The sequence below is a fragment of the Bos taurus genome, chromosome 16 (assembly GCF_002263795.3).
Source record: "Bos taurus isolate L1 Dominette 01449 registration number 42190680 breed Hereford chromosome 16, ARS-UCD2.0, whole genome shotgun sequence".
NCBI classification, from domain to species: Eukaryota; Metazoa; Chordata; class Mammalia; order Artiodactyla; family Bovidae; genus Bos; species Bos taurus.
This window is the reverse complement of record NC_037343.1, coordinates 67,447,647-67,463,583: the sequence shown is the minus strand read 5'-3', so window position 1 is coordinate 67,463,583 and position 15,937 is coordinate 67,447,647. Positions and strand designations below refer to the sequence as shown.

General features: G+C 37.6%; 3 protein-coding genes across 5 annotated transcripts in view; 1 reads left to right on the top strand and 2 right to left on the bottom strand.

The window, feature by feature from the left end:
• The window catches only part of ODR4 (odr-4 GPCR localization factor homolog), a 36,547-nt gene extending 34,823 nt beyond the window's left edge, over positions 1 to 1,724 (bottom strand). Inside the window, exon 1 of one of the 2 annotated variants that reach the window (XM_059875313.1) lies at positions 1,580 to 1,724. The gene's annotated coding sequence lies outside the window, so the exon portion shown is untranslated. The remainder of the gene's footprint in view (positions 1 to 1,579) is intronic. The other variant, NM_001080902.2, reaches the window with a different exon arrangement.
• Positions 1,725 to 1,823: 99 nt separating this feature from the next.
• TPR (translocated promoter region, nuclear basket protein) overlaps positions 1,824 to 15,937 on the top strand; it is a 63,879-nt gene continuing 49,765 nt past the window's right edge. The window contains exons 1-13 of one of the 2 annotated variants that reach the window (XM_015475269.3): positions 1,824 to 1,992; positions 2,365 to 2,673; positions 4,168 to 4,272; positions 7,566 to 7,639; positions 9,551 to 9,647; positions 10,652 to 10,755; positions 11,099 to 11,263; positions 11,996 to 12,088; positions 12,520 to 12,600; positions 12,681 to 12,768; positions 13,502 to 13,642; positions 13,979 to 14,070; positions 14,321 to 14,518. In XM_015475269.3, coding sequence (XP_015330755.2) covers positions 1,923 to 1,992; positions 2,365 to 2,673; positions 4,168 to 4,272; positions 7,566 to 7,639; positions 9,551 to 9,647; positions 10,652 to 10,755; positions 11,099 to 11,263; positions 11,996 to 12,088; positions 12,520 to 12,600; positions 12,681 to 12,768; positions 13,502 to 13,642; positions 13,979 to 14,070; positions 14,321 to 14,518 — 1,617 coding nt within the window. In that variant the 5' untranslated portion in view covers positions 1,824 to 1,922. Of the gene's footprint in view, positions 1,993 to 2,364; positions 2,674 to 4,167; positions 4,273 to 7,565; positions 7,640 to 9,550; positions 9,648 to 10,651; positions 10,756 to 11,098; positions 11,264 to 11,995; positions 12,089 to 12,519; positions 12,601 to 12,680; positions 12,769 to 13,501; positions 13,643 to 13,978; positions 14,071 to 14,320; positions 14,519 to 15,937 lie in introns of those variants that run through there. The other variant, NM_001205623.1, reaches the window with a different exon arrangement.
• On the bottom strand, positions 14,512 to 15,172 carry LOC107133263 (histone H2B type 1-L-like). The gene has a single exon (XM_059875825.1). The coding sequence runs from the start codon at positions 15,169 to 15,171 to the stop codon at positions 14,791 to 14,793; it is 381 nt and encodes a 126-aa protein (XP_059731808.1). The 5' UTR covers position 15,172; the 3' UTR covers positions 14,512 to 14,790.

Here is a 15,937-nt window from a genome sequence, read left to right as displayed (position 1 = left end):
CTGCCCTAAATAATTCTTAATTCTTACAAGAAATAACAATGGTAGTCACTCCAAGGTTATGATATGTAACTTTCTAATCTTTCTTTTTCTAGTGTCATATACTAGCCATGTTAATATGTAAGAAACTGAATGCAATAGGAAGATGAGAATCTTTGGGTTATGAAATCTAGTTGACTGCTGGATTTTTTTTTTTTTTCTTTTCGTGCTCCTTTAAACATTTAAAATGTAACCAATCATATTAGACTAAAGGGTAATACTAAAAATGCAGATCTTCTCTTACACAGTTCAATTTTTCCTGAAATGCTGCATATCAGCAGAAGCTTTGGAAGTTGTTAAAAATTGGATTGAAACCACTCAACTTTCCTGGAGTCTAGTTTGCTAGTCTTCAAAATAAAGAATTTAGATCATAGCAGATCTGAAAACCTAATTTTAGAATCCTGTAAGTCCAAGTATAGAACATCTGTGTTTTCCAAATAGTAGATCAATAATGATGATATTGTGGGCCCAGGACATAATACGGGCTTCCCAGATAACTCAGCGATAAAGAATCTGCCTGCCAAGCAGGAGTTGTGGGTTCCATCCCTGGGTCAGAAAGATCCCCTGGAGAAGGAAATGGCAACCCACTCCAGTACTGCCTGGAGAATTCCATGGACAGAGATGCCTACTGGGCTACAGTCCCTGGGGTGGCAAGGAGTCTGACATGACTTAGCAACTGAGCACATTTGCAAGACATAATACAGTACTGCACATACCAGTAACCTTATTTAAAGTGCTTATATAGAATATTTTAAGGTTTCCTTGGTGGCTCAGATAGTAAAGAGTCTGCCGGCAATGCAGGAGACCAGGGTTCGATCCCTGGGTCGGGTATATCCCCTGAAAGAGGAAATGGCAACCCACTCCAGTATTATTGCCTGGAGAATTCCATGGACAGAGGAGCCTGGTGGGCTACAGTTCATTGGGTCACAAAGAGTCAGACACGACTGAGTGACTAACACACACACAATATTTGAGGGGAAAGAAGTCCGAATGAAGCTCCTTTCTGGTATTTTCAAAGGTGGGAGGACTACATTAGGAATGCTTCATTTTCAGTAAAGAATTTAGCAAATTCTTTTCAAGAATAATCGAACATGCAACAATTCCCAGATTCAGCTTAGAAGCCATCGAATTACAATCTGGAAATTCTGTTACGCTGTCAGGATGGTTTTTAAGAATGTGTTTAAAAATTTCTGTTCCGATAGTTTTTCAATTTAACAATATAAACACAAGGCAACATTTTCCGCAACGTTACCTTAAAACATACAAATAAAAGCGACACGCAAACTCCACTTGGTTTTTTCCTGGAGATTAAACGGAACTCCTTACATTTCTGCTAAATCACTGTTACCCACCCCTGCCACCGAAAACAAACAAAAGCACCTAAGTAAGACAAGTCTCAAAACTGGATCTGTGTTGTGTAGGAGTGTCGGTCCATATGTTTCCTATAATCTGTCCCTTTCTTTTCCTCCTTGAAAAGGCAGCTCTGTGTCCGAGTGCACACATTACACACACACACATGAATTCCACCCTCAAGCTGACTCACCTGTACTCAGACTATGCACACGTGGCAGACAAATCTGACGGACTGTCAGACCACCTGAGGAGGGGGTGAACGTGTAAGTATAAGTCTCCAGGAACCAGATGCCCGTCCGGTCCCAATTCCACAGTCAGTGAATTCATCAGAAAGCGACGGACTTCCCGAAACCCGGGGTCTCTGGAGTCAGGTGGCGCGGATTGATGACGCAAGCTGCCCCCCCCCCCCCTCCCCCAAGCTTTTACCGCAGCATCTCTGCCAAAGCTACTGCGGTCGCCACCCCGCCCCCTTCTGGGCGCCATTGAGAGCGTGGCAGTGGCCCAGCGCCTGCTGTCCGGCCCTGCCAAGACCGATGCCCTCTAGTGGCTCAGTGTCTAGAAACCGCCAAAGAGGACGACCCATGACATCCCGAAGCTTTGACGGTAAGGTTGCCTTGCTCTTCGGGGAGGAACGTGGGTTAACGAGTACGATGTGGCGCCACCTCGCGGAGGAGTGGTCCACGCGCAGGCGAGAGTCGGGGGCCGGGGGTGAAAGAAGGAAGCGGAATGGGTGGTGCGGAATAGGACTGACGGAAGGGATTGGAAAAAACTACGTTTCCCAGAAGCCTGCGCGGCTTGAAGCTGGGCGGAGAGGCGGGTGAGAGGAAGCCGGATAGCGGCCCGCAAGACAGGGTCAGAGGCTACCTCTGAACTCGGATTCCCAGGGTGCACAGCTTCCGGCGGCTGCGCGCGCACTGCGAGCGCGGGCGCTGGGCGCGTCTAGTGCCGCGGCTAACACAGAGTTCTATTTCCCAGGGTCCCGCCGCGGGAGTCTCCGGCGGGCGGGCGCGCGCGAGCTACCGAGTGAGGAGGTCGAGGCGGCCGCCCGGACCTCTGGGTCCTCTGTGTCTTCGCCTTTCTTTGACGTTTCTGCCGCGTCGACCGCTGCCGCCGCGGTCCCCGGCCCAGTCGACATGGCGGCAGTGTTGCAGCAGGTCCTGGAGCGCACGGAGCTGAACAAGCTGCCTAAGTCCGTCCAGAACAAACTTGAGAAGTTCCTTGCTGACCAGCAGTCCGAGATCGACGGCCTGAAGGGGCGGCATGAGAAATTTAAGGTGGAGAGCGGTAAGTGCGGCGCTCTTCCCGCCCTTGTTTCTGGGCCCGACTCCACAGCGGATGCTGGTCTTCCCTTGCAAGCTCGCTGTGCCCACAGCTTCCCTGGTAGCATCGCTTCTCCTCAGTGGGCACCGTAGGCCTTCTCTCAACTACACGCCCTCCCGGTTTGATACGAAAGAGCTTTTTTGTTTTTAAAACCTGACTCTACGTGGACTTTCCTTTTGTTTGTAATTAGAGTGGTCGCATTTAGGAAAACCTGACGAACGATGTCCAGCAAACCCACCGTGGTGATTGGAGTCTATTTACTCGTCTCTGAGAGTGTGCGACTCTTGACTCTTCTAAGCCTGTCTTTATGTTGCACGTTAAATGAAAGTAGTTTTTGCTGTTTTCTAGTAGTCTATGTTCAGAGGCCTGTGTCTAATTGATAACTTCCTGCATTTGTTCTGACTGTCGCTTTGGTCCGGTGATGAACTAAATGTACAAAAAACGAGTAGGTGCCTGAGACAGCGCTGGAAGCACAGTAGACGTGCAGTATGTTTAATGTATCTTACTTCTCTCTAAAAATTGAAGTTTGATAGAAAATATATTAAGGTCTGTTTACAAATACCTGTAGTAAACCCACACATAAGAAAGTTCCTGGCATAGTGACTTGAACAACGTCTAAAAAAGGTTAAGATCATAGTAATTACCAGTGGTAATATGTCGATACAGAATTGATGTTGAAAATTAAACCGTTTGTGTGTCTTGGTTTACCAGTTTTTTGGGGGTAGGTTGGGGTGGGGATTGTAACTGGTTTTGCTAAGTGGATTGAAACTCCTTAAGTGAGTTTTCGTTTAAAAAACCGAAACAGTTGTAATTGTCAAGCAGAATTGATGTTGAAAATTATCTGAATCCCAACGCTGAATATAGTACACTGCATTGTATTTGTTGATTTACAAAATAAACATTGAATGTCTTCCATGTGACTGATACTTTTAAGTTATCAGTTGCTTCCCTTGGAAAGTTAACAAATATTTTTACATAAATTTAGTAATTTTGTATGTTCAGGTGTTATTTTGGCTATTTTAATACAAGCCTTTTTAAAACAAATCAGTTATTAACCTAAATGATTTTTTTTCCATTTAATTATTATTATTTTGGGGAGAGTTTGCTTTATGCTAAGAAGTCAATTGATGTGGGGCGGAAATACCATGATAAATAAAACATGTTGCCAGCCTTGAGGAATTTTGTAATCTTGTGGAATAAACATAAAAATTATTTGTTAAAACCCCATTCAGGCTTTATTTTCTTTTGTCATATACGTATAAGTCAGCTGGAAATGTTGCATTGAAGTCCTTTACCGTACTGGCTATTTGTCTTTACTCAGATTCGTTCTTATATAAAGTGTGGGTTCCAATATTATGTCCTAAATCTTAAAATCAAGGTTATTAAGAATAAGTAGCAATGTTGACACTGTACATGTGTGTGTTTGATTTTTTCTTTTTTTCCTCTGATCATCTGTAGAACAACAGTACTTTGAGATTGAGAAGAGACTGTCCCACAGTCAGGAGAGACTTGTGAATGAAACCCGAGAGTGTCAAAGCTTGCGGCTTGAGCTAGAGAAGCTCAGTAAGTATTTAGTTATGTCTTTCTAATATTTTGGGGGTATTGAGGTCGGCTACTCCTTTAGACGCTTTGAAAATATTTAATTACTGTATATGAAAATATTGATTGTCCTTATTTTAATTTATGGTAATATTAGGATTTTTTTTTTCATTCAGTGGTAAAGACATTCAAAGAGTACAGGGCTTGTTGGTCAGGAGGTGTGGGTTCTAGTTCTGACTGCTGTTAAAAGCTCTTTTGTCATATAAATCGTGATAGTGTTTATTGTTTACAAAATGGCTAGGACCCCTTGTCTGTCTACTTCCAACAGCTGTATGTGTCAAGTGAGGTGTGTATCAACGCATTTTGAAAAGGCTAAAGCACTAAGCAACTGAAAAAGTAAAGAGAGTGACTTAGTTATTTTTATGTTGAAAAATTAAAGCCTATTAGTTCCATTATAATATTTGTTTTAACTCTCATTATAATTTTTATAAATATTTAAAAATCTAAGGATGTAATTTCTGCTTTAAGGTGTAATTTCCTTGAAAGCTGAGCAGCCAGTTTTCTTCATAAGTTTTCTTACATCACTGCTGCTGCTGCTGCAAGTCCTGAAAATACATAAGATCTGAAAGATGATCTGTTTTATGTGCTTTGTTTGCAGTAGAAAAAAAGCAAACGTAGGAAGATCTTTATAGAGTTCAGTTCAGTTCAGTTGCTCAGTCGTGTCCGACTCTTGGCGACCCTGTGAATCGCAGCACACCAGGCCTCCCTGTCCATCACAAACTCCCAGAGTTCACTGAGACTCACGTCCATCGAGTCGGTGATGCCATCCAGCCATCTCATCCTCTGTCGTCCCCTTCTCCTCCTGCCCCCAATCCCTCCCAGCATCAGAGTCTTTTCCAATGAGTCAACTCTTGGCATGAGGTGGCCAAAGTACTGGAGTTTCAGCTTCAGCATCATTCCCTCCAAAGAAATCCCAGGGCTGATCTCCTTCAGAATGGACTGGTTGGATCTCCTTGCTGTCCAAGGGACTCTCAAGAGTCTTCTCCAACACCACAGTTCAAAAGCATCAATTCTTCGGCACTCAGCCTTCTTGACAGTCCAACTCTCACATCCATACATGACCACAGGAAAAACCATAGCCTTGACTAAATGGACCTTTGTTGGCAAAGTAATGTCTCTGCTTTTGCATATGCTATCCAGGTTGGTCATAACTTTCCTTCCAAGGACTAAGCGTCTCTTAATTTCATGGCTGCAGTCACCATCTGCAGTGATTTTGGAGCCCAGAAAAATAAAGTCAGCCACTGTTTCCACTGTTTCCCCATCTGTTTGCCATGAAGTGATGGGACCAGATGCCATGATCTTCGTTTTCTGAATGTTGAGCTTTAAGCCAACTTTTTCACTCTCCACTTTCACTTTCGTCAAGAGGCTTTTTAGTTCCTCTTCACTTTCTGCCATAAGGGTGGTGTCATCTGCTTATCTGAGGTTATTGATATTTCTCCCGGCAATCTTGATTCCAGCTTGTGTTTCTTCCAGTCCAGCGTTTCTCATGACGTACTCTGCATATAAGTTAAATAAGCAGGGTGATAATATACAGCCTTGACGTACTCCTTTTCCTATTTGGAACCAGTGTGTTGTTCCATGTCCCGTTCTAACTGTGGCTTCCTGACCTGCATACAGATTTCTCAAGAGGCAGATCAGGTGGTCTGGTATTCCCATCTCTTTCAAAATTTTCCACAGTTTATTGTGATCCACACAGTCAAAAGCTTTGGCATAGTCAATAAAGCAGAAATAGATGTTTTTCTGGAACTCTCTTGCTTTTTCCATGATCCAGCGGATGTTGGCAATTTGATCTCTGGTTCCTCTGCCTTTTGTAAAACCAGCTTTACAACATCAAAAAACATCAGGAAGTTCACAGTTCACGTATTGCTGAAGCCTGGCTTGGAGAATTTTGAGCATTACTTTACTAGCATATGAGATGAGTGCAATTGTGCAGTAGTTTGAGCTTTCTTTGGCATTGCCTTTCTTTGGGATTGGAGAGTAGGGACATCATAATATTTATTACTAGATACAGCTGGATTTTAATTTGATTGGGAATGCAAGAAGCTAATAAGAGAAAAGCGAAGTATGAGTCTTCTTAGCTGAGTCCATGCCCACTGGCTATATATTTGAGTTGAAATTCTTTTTTGGCTAATTTTGGCACATCTCATTATTAAAACATGATGTATACACACGATGGTATGTATACATTTGTAATGAGAATATAAATATTGAGTAGCTGCATGTGACTCATCACCTATACATTGTTTTATCTTGGCATGAAAAATAAAAGGTTTGTAGAGCAGTAGTGCTAAACAATTTCAAGAAAATGACTGATCACAGCTTATATGAAATCTGGAAAGGGGAGAGGGAGGAGAAGATGGGGACAAATTTAGATAGACACACTTTGCTGGGTGTACAGTTTTTTTTTTTTTAATGTTATTCTGAATTTGTAAGTTTAGAAAGCTGTAAATAGCATTAAAACTATGTAGAAAATCTAGACTAAATTAGCAGAATTTTTTTTCTTTTAATAAGCCAGTTTAACTTGGAAATAGTAATAATTGCTCATTAAATCACTAGTACATAATACGTGTTTTAGTGGAAGAAAATTTCAGAAAGTATATTCTTCCTAATTATTGACATAACATTTAAAAGAGAAACTATAAGGGGAGGTAATACATTATAGGTGGAGATCCTAGGACTAAAAATTCAGTATTAAGTATAGCTCTTTTTAAGGCCATAAACAGCTGAATTACAATTATCTGTTATTGTGATGTACTCTGTACACACTTTATGTGGTTTAGACATTATTTGGTCTCTTGATTTTTGTCTTTAATTTAATTTTTAATAAATTTAATTTAATTTTAATTTATTAAATTTAAAATTTTAATTTAATTAAAATTTAAAATTTTAATAAATTTAATAAATTAAAAATTTTAATTTTTAAATTTGTAAATATAGTTCCGTTTTTTATGATTGACTTAGAAGACATCATTGAAAAATAAGGAAATGAGTAATTGCAAATACTTTCTCCTAAGAATGTTGGCTAAAATGATTGCAAATATGATTTTGCAGACAGGATAGCATATTTAAAAAGTTGTACTAGAAATGCAGTAAATTTGGGTTGTACTTAAGAATTTGAAATGCAGTGTTATACAACTCAACCTTTCTGAAACTCAGTTTCTTAATTTCAAAGTGTGTATGGGTGACAGTTGAATAAAAGCTGTCATTGCAGATTTTAAGCTTACGTGTGTGACATTCATAAAATTCCTTTTATCCAGACAGTCAATTGAAGGCACTTACCGAGAAAAACAAGGAACTTGAAGTTTCTCAGGATCGCAGTGTTGCCATTCAGGTAATAGTTATTCCTGTGAATAAAGCTGATTGTGAACATGAAACTTGAGGAATTTTTCTGTTCTAATTGTGCTTATTGTTCATTCAGTCAATGGGAAGATGAAATATGTTCAATTAGGAGAAGCTACTAACAAAAATGTGTATACATAAATTTCTTAGTGGGATTTTATGTTGTAATGATTAATTGGACATTCTTTTTACTTATTGGAAAATATGAGTATTTGATATGAAAAAAAAACACATTTGTTATTAGCTATGTAGCTCTTAAGTCATGATTTTTAAAAAGGGGTTTTTTTTGCATTGTAACTAAAATGCCATAAATTTGTAAGTAGGGTAGACATTCAGGCTGTATGTGCCTAGTCGCTCCATTGCCTCCTACTCTTTGTGACCACATGAACTGTAGCCCACCAGGCTCCTCTGTCCATGGGAATTCTCCAGGCAAGAATACTGGAGTGAGTTGCCATGCCCTCCTCCAGGGGATCTTCCCAACCCAGGGATTAAACCCAGGTCTCCCACATTGCAGGCAGATTCTTTACCATCTGAGCCACCAGGGAAGCCCAGGTGTTCATAGATCCATCTATATCCATCTACCTACTCACCTACTTACCTACCATTCTTTTAGAAATTACCTATTTAATGCTTACTGTTGCCCAGTCATTATTTCAAGTATTTCAGTGCAATTGGGGATATGGGTGAATCTACACTGATTAATCATTTCTTTAGAGTAGTGATTAAGAATAACAGATTGATGGTGATCACAAGGATTGCAGGCCAGTTTGTTTAATAAAGTGATCATACTCGGTGATTCTTTGACCAGGTAGACCTTCAGACTCTTGGCGTTGGTTTTTAAAAAATTTGCTTTTGATTTCAAGAAATACATACAGAAAGTATTTATTGTGGGAAAGAGTGATAGACTTGATTCAATAGAAATGTAAAATTTTCTACATACAAAGAACAAATAGAATCACCAAAAAGTATTTTCTCATTAAAAATATGACTATATATATATATCTTTAATACATGACTACTTTAAAATTTTAAGAAAACCATTCAAGGGGGGAAATGGGCAAGGGAGTTTTTAAAAACATAGGACTCTGTACAAATAGCCAGTAACAATATGATATGTTATTCTGCTTCACTCATAATCAGGAAAATGCAGATAGGGTAACAGGATATAATTATTTTTCACTTCCCCATGTTAACATTGGTTTTTCTTTTTTTCTCTGTTGGTTTTTAAAGCATAATCTTCAGTTCTGGCATAAGGGGCTTGAGATAGGCAGTTATGACTTAAAAGTCTATAAATTGCCATTGTCTTGCTACAGAGTAATTTGTCAAAATATATTAAGGGTTTTAAGTAATTCCATTTCTGGGCCTATTTCTTGAGAAATAATTTGAACCAGGGTACAGTGATAGTCGTCAGTTTTATTTTATGACAGAAAAATTAGATGTAAATCAAGTTTCCCTTGAAGGCCTGTTGAAGTAATTATATAATTATATGACACTTCCAAGTAATTAGAAAGTGACATGGGAAATTTTTTTTTTAACTTTTTATTTTGTTTTGGAATATAGCCGATTAAGAAACAGTATTGTGATATTTTCAGGTAAATAGTGTAGGAATCCAGCCATACATACACATGTAAGCATTCTTCCCCAAACTCCTCTCCCATCCAGGTTAGAGATTATTTTTGTGAATCTAGGAAAAGTAATCTAAAAAATCTAGAATATGAACAGAAGTATTGAGATTATGGGTAATTTTTAAACATTTTGATGTATAAGCCATGAGGAAGAAAATCAAGCAAATTTAAACCACAGCTAATGATAATTAAAATGCCAATTCCATGTTCATTTCTTTATAATTGATCAATTTGATTTTCATATTTAAATATATTATGCTTATTCCTTTATGTGACAGAGCCAGTTTACAAGGACGAAGGAAGAATTGGAAGCTGAGAAAAGAGACTTAATTAGAACCAATGAGAGACTATCTCAAGAACTTGAATATATAACAGGTATGAAGAACTAGCTTTAACTTCTAACTTCACTCTTCTCTTCTAATAGAGCTAAGATTTAATGCCCAGTACATTTCTATTGGCTGGTGTTCGTCATAGCTCATAGTAGATTTCAGAGTAATGTATCAGATCATTCTAAGTACTTAAAGAATGCTACAGACAAATACACAAATGAAAAACATCTCAGAATTTGGGCCAAGGTTTATGTACCACGATATGGTTTATAGTATCGAAATTGGGAACTTGTTTAGACGTTTGGTTGTAGAGGCTGAACACCTTCATTTTGTACAGGCATCTTGCTGTCCACAAGCATACAATTTAGGGACCTAAAAGGAGAGCCCATATTTGAAAGGGCAGACCAAAGGAATTAGGAAGCAAGAATATAGAATATAATATAGTTGATGTATTTAAATGAATGTGACTCTTAAGCAGTTTAATGGTATCCAGTTCCCTTTGGGTCCTTTTTCTAAGAGTTTTGAGAAATTTTATTTCTGCCAAAGAAAGAATAAATATTTATTTTACTATACAATAATAGTCAATTCAGTAACTAGTCTCAGAAAAAAAGTTACTTTTGATCAACTAGTGGGTAGGTAAAATTAAGTTTTCTCATAAAAACCTGCATGTAAGGAATATAAGAAAAATTACATGTATATCCTGGCTGGTTTTGAGTATAAATTTTTGATATATATACTTGCTTTTTAACTTAAGAAATGGCTAATTTGTGAATTTTTAATAAACTTTTGGTTAATATGAGGAAATTAATGTAATATTGTATATTTAACTTTACATATTACATTTAAAATAACCAGTATAATTTGCATATTTGGTTGGATGCATGAATCTGGCTTCATTTAAAATTAAATTTGTGATTAAGCATGGGAGAAGCAAGTTAAAATAGAATTGAGAACTACTTATATTTGATATTTATATTCCTAGAGATGCATTTTTGATATTTGGTTCCTCTGAGCATTAATCATTTTCCCTTTCTCTTCTGACCTTTCTAGAGGATTTTAAACGTCTAAATGAAAAACTTAAGGAAAGCAATGCAACAAAGGGTGAGCTTCAGTTAAAACTGGATGAACTTCAAGCTTCTGATGTTTCTGTTAAGGTGAGAAACAAGTAATTTCTAATGCACAAAATACAACATTTGCTTTATACTCACCTAAATTATAATTTAAATATAGGCAAATTATCTATAAAGTACTTAAAAGCCATATTTTTTTAATATCGGGATTAAGTTTTAAGACAATTTTGATTGAACTATTTTGTTTATGGGGTATTTAAATTTCATATAGTGTTTATCTGGTTCTGTTTTCTGTTAAGAATGCATGCAAATAGTGATTTCTATTGTAAAATAAAACTCTGCTTTTGTCCCTTAGCTACACACAAAATCTTTTGAATAACCATACATTAATCTTTCCCTATAAACCTTTTTTTCTCGATTTCCTTAGTATCGAGAAAAGCGCTTGGAGCAAGAAAAGGAGTTGTTACATAATCAGAATACTTGGCTCAATACAGAGTTGAAAACCAAAACTGATGAACTTCTGGCTCTCGGCAGAGAAAAAGGAAATGAAATTCTAGAGCTTAAATGTAATCTTGAAAACAAAAAGGAGGAGGTAAGTTAGTAAACTTACCAAAATGTAAGTTGTTGGTTACAACTTATGTTTGTGTGCCAACTTATAAAAATTTATTTAGTGGAATACCAAATTAAATATTTTGTAAGATTAGCGATTCAAATGTGGAGGATATAACACATAAACAATTGGCCTCAAAAATTAACCAATTTCATTTAAATAAAGAACTTAAGATATTCTTTGATGAATTTTGATAATGTCTTCTGACTTATAGTGTATCTTTCCTAAGATACATGTTTAAGAAGTGGTGGTTAGATTCTGTAAGCTAAATCCAAACATGTTCTTATGTGAGCTGCTATTTTTCATTTTCTTAAGCATTCATATTTTATATAAAATGCTTTTTTTTTTAAATAATTATTTATTTTGGGGAATGCAAGGTTTTCATTGTTGCAGGCAGGCTTTCTGTAGTTGCAACTTGTGTGGGCCACTCTCTGCTTGCAGCTCACAGGCTCTAGAATGTCAGCTCAGTAGTTGTGGCCTGTAGGCTTAGGAGCCACATGGAGTCCTTCTACACCAGGGATCAAACCTGTGTCCCCTGCATTGGCGGATTGTTAACCACTGGACCACCAGGGACGTCCTATAAAATGCTTTTTTGATAGGTGGGGATTATTTAGCTTTTATTTGGCAGTGAAACTTTGTATCAAATTAGTTTCAGTTAATACAGTATCCACTACCGCCCCCACCCCCCACCTAACTCTGCATTTTTGTTTCTAGGTTTCTAGAATGGAAGAACAGATGAATGGCCTGAAAGCATCAAATGAGAATCTTCAAAAGCATGTAGAGGATCTGTTGACCAAACTGAAAGAGGTATAGTTGACCCCTTTAAAAATGTCTCTTTTACGAAAATATTGTAACACTCCAGAACCTGTTAATTGTTAAATGATTACATGTTTTGCACTGTTCCTAACACCATAAAGTATCTAGAACACTTTTATATATTGTAGTTAGGCTAAAATCACTAGAATCAGTTGTATACCACACCTAAAGTACTATCTAAAAATAAATATGGTTAATTTTAATGACATTTAACTACTCTGCTTTAAGGTAAAAATATCAAACATTTTATCCTTAAGGTAATTCATCACTATCATGACAACTGATTTTAATTGTAGTGGTGTTTTAATCTTTACCTCTACTTTCGAAACTGAATTTTTTATCTTGGCATTTGGTAAGCATTCTGAATTCAGTTCAAATGAGACTCTTGTAATTGGTTTTTTGGTGTTTTGTTTTTTTTTCAGGCCAAGGAACAGCAAGCTAGTATGGAAGAGAAATTCCACAATGAATTAAACGCTCACATAAAACTCTCTAACCTTTACAAGGTAAATACTTTACCATACATTTTTGTGCCCTAATGTTGCATTAATGGATGTTGGGTAACTTTTTTAAGATTAAATTTTAGAGTGCTGCTGATGATTCAGAGGCAAAGAGCAATGAACTGACCCGAGCAGTGGACCAGCTACACAGACTTTTGAAGTCAACTGGAGAAGGTAAGACTTTTCAATTATGGGAAGATTGTTCCTGTTTTTAGATAGAAGGTACTGTTTTCTTTACCCTTGTGTAGATTTAGAGGTCAGATTAACTTAATTAGGGACAAAATTTGATATATAAGAAAGATGCTTAGATCAAATTTTAAATTCTGTTTCAGCAAATAGTATATTTGAAAACATAGGTAGCTAATGTTTTTCTGTTTTTTGCATCTAATAGCCTTATATGTGTTCTGATTTCTAATAGGAAGTTTTTCTTCCATTTTTGAAACATTTACTTTGATAAATACATACGGGTTTATAGTTTGGGTACTGTCTTAATCCATAAGTAAGTATTACTTTTTAAGTTATAAAGTGTATTTTAAAGTCTTTGGTTTTCTTCTATACTTGCTTTTTTTTAATGTAAGTTATTTATGTATGATCTTTTCCAGTTATTTCTTGTGTTCTAAACATCTAAGATCAGAGTAAGCCAAAGAGTTACTTAGAGCCACTGTTTTATAGTTTGAGTTCCCCTAGTTTCCCACTTTTATAAGAGAGATGGCAAAGAAGAAATAGATTCACTAGGCCACACACCTCAGGAATTATAAGTACATTAAGAGCTTCAAGCTCTTATCAACCACAGCACCTGTAGAATTTAATATTGTCTGTTGAAGGGAAAAATAATGACTATTCTGTTTTATAAACTCAAAGATTTTAATTATGTTTTTGGTTATTCTGTCTCTTATCATGTTGTTAGCCAGTAAAGGATTTCAGGAACATATCATAGAGGTGGAAGAATCTAAAGATCGAATGGAAAAAGAAATGCTTGAGAAAATAAGGAAATTAGAGAAGGAATTAGAGAATGCAAATGACCTGCTTTCTGCCACAAAACGTAAAGGTATGGGTTAATAGACGGCTTACTAAAGGCTAGAAATACTGGAACTTTCCTACGTCGTCCTCACTTAACGTCACTAATAGTGGTTCTTATTGTCAGGTGTAAGTACCATTTGATCACACATGACTGTGTGTTAGTTTCTGGAATAGTTTTAACTATTAACACTGCATGGTTTTTAGAATTGTGTTAAATGATTATTTGTTGTCGTACTTTAAAGTCTTTGTAGGAATTTATGCATAATGTACAGTAGGTGTCACTTTTTGCTTGTTTTGTAAGAAATATTAGTGGCTTTAGTTTGAAATTTTCCAGAAGTATACTAGATTCTGTGTGTTGGCACAGGGGCCATCTTATCTGAAGAAGAGCTTGCAGCCATGTCTCCTACTGCGGCCGCTGTAGCTAAGATAGTGAAACCTGGCATGAAGTTAACTGAGGTAAGAAGGATCTCAAATCTTGTTTTCCATCAGCAAAAAGCGTTTAGACCTCTCTGACTCTTACTCCCCCCAAAATTTATTCTTGTTGTTTAATGATTAATATATCGTTTTAGGGAAGGCTTTCTTGGTTCCTGGTTCTATGCAACATATAGTAAACATTTCCATCTTGTGTAATTGCTGGATGAATGTTTGTAAAGAAGCTATACAGGCTATATAATGCTTGGATTTGAAATGATCTCTCTTCTTTCAGCTGTATAATGCTTATGTGGAAACTCAGGATCAGCTGCTTTTGGAGAAACTAGAAAACAAAAGAATTAATAAGTATCTAGATGAAATAGTGAAAGAAGTTGAAGCCAAAGCACCAATTTTGAAACGCCAACGTGAGGAGTATGAGCGTGCACAGAAAGCTGTGGCAAGTTTATCCATTAAGCTTGAACAAGCCATGAAGGTTGGTTCCATTCCTAAATTTTAACTGTAGAAAAAATACATAGGAGAAATAATTTACTAAGTAGGATGGTTCTTTCTTAGAAATAAAGAATTTACCTCAAAAGCTAATTGCTTTTTCAGTGGTAGAAAGTGAAGTCGCTCAGTCGTGTCCGACTCTTAGCAATCCCGTGGACTACAGCCCACCTGGCCCTCCATCCATGGGATTTTCCAGGCAAGAGTACTGGAGTGGGGTGCCATTGCCTTCTCCGTTAACAGCGGCTAGGCATATTATATTTACTTGGAGCTGGTATACTTGGTGACAGCCTTAGTGCCCTCGGACATGGCGTGCTTGGCCAGCTCCCCAGGTAGCAGCAAGCGCACGGCGGTCTGGATCTCCCTGGATGTGATAGTCAAGCGCTTGTTGTAATGCACCAGGCGTGATGCCTCGCCAGCGATGCGCTCGAAAATGTCATTGACAAAGGAGTTCATGATGCCCCTGGCCTTGGACGAGATGCCGGTGTCCGGATGGACTTGCTTCAGCACCTTGTACACGTACACTGAGTAGCTCTCCTTGGGGCTGCGCTTGCGCTTCTTGCCGTCCTCCTTCTGGGCCTTGGTCACAGCTTTTTTAGAGCCCTTTTTAGGGGCAGGAGGAGACTTAGCCAGTTCAGGCATGTCTATAATGACAACACCCAACAACACAGAAGTCAGTGGTAGGGTAATTATATATTTTAAAGTTTGTCGTTACATTATTAAACATCTCTAATTGCAAAGTGTTTTATCTTTATTCAGCAAACATTGAAAACCTTTAGCATTTTTTAAGACATTTGGGATGTTTTCTATAGGGTTCTCTAGTGGATGATAAATAGCCACACTCTCTTTTTGTAATAGAACCTTTCTAAATTTAGCAATGATCATTTTTTGTCAGGCAGTTCTGATATTCTGTCTGGATATGATAATACTGTTTGTTGAAAAGAACTCCTTTATAAAAATATCATTTCACAATTTGGCAAATCTTTATATACATTATTTTGTTACTGTTCCTCTGTGATTTAGAAGTACCAAGGAAGTTTAAGAATATTCTTTATTTCTTTAGATTCCTTTTTAATAGGTATTGGTTTAAGAAGAGTATTTGTATGCTGGCTTCCCAGGTGGTGCGAGTGGTAAAGAACCTGCCCGTCAATGCAGGATACGTAAGAGACGCGGGTTCAATCCCTGGGTTGGGAAGATTCCCTAGAGAATGGCATGGCACCCCACTCCAGTATTCTTGCCTGGAGAATCCCATGGACAGAGGAGCCTAGTGGGCTACAGTCCATAGAGTCACAAAGAGTTGGACACGACTGAAGCAACTTAGCATGCACACGTGCACAATGTTGTTTTTTATTAAGATATAGCTATTAATATTACTGAGAAATCTTTGAGAGTTATTAAACAAATTTTA

Excerpts from the sequence above, each read along its gene's own strand:
- LOC107133263 (XM_059875825.1), bottom strand. The coding sequence starts at position 15,171 with ATGCCTGAACTGGCTAAGTCTCCTCCTGCCCCTAAAAAGGGCTCTAAA.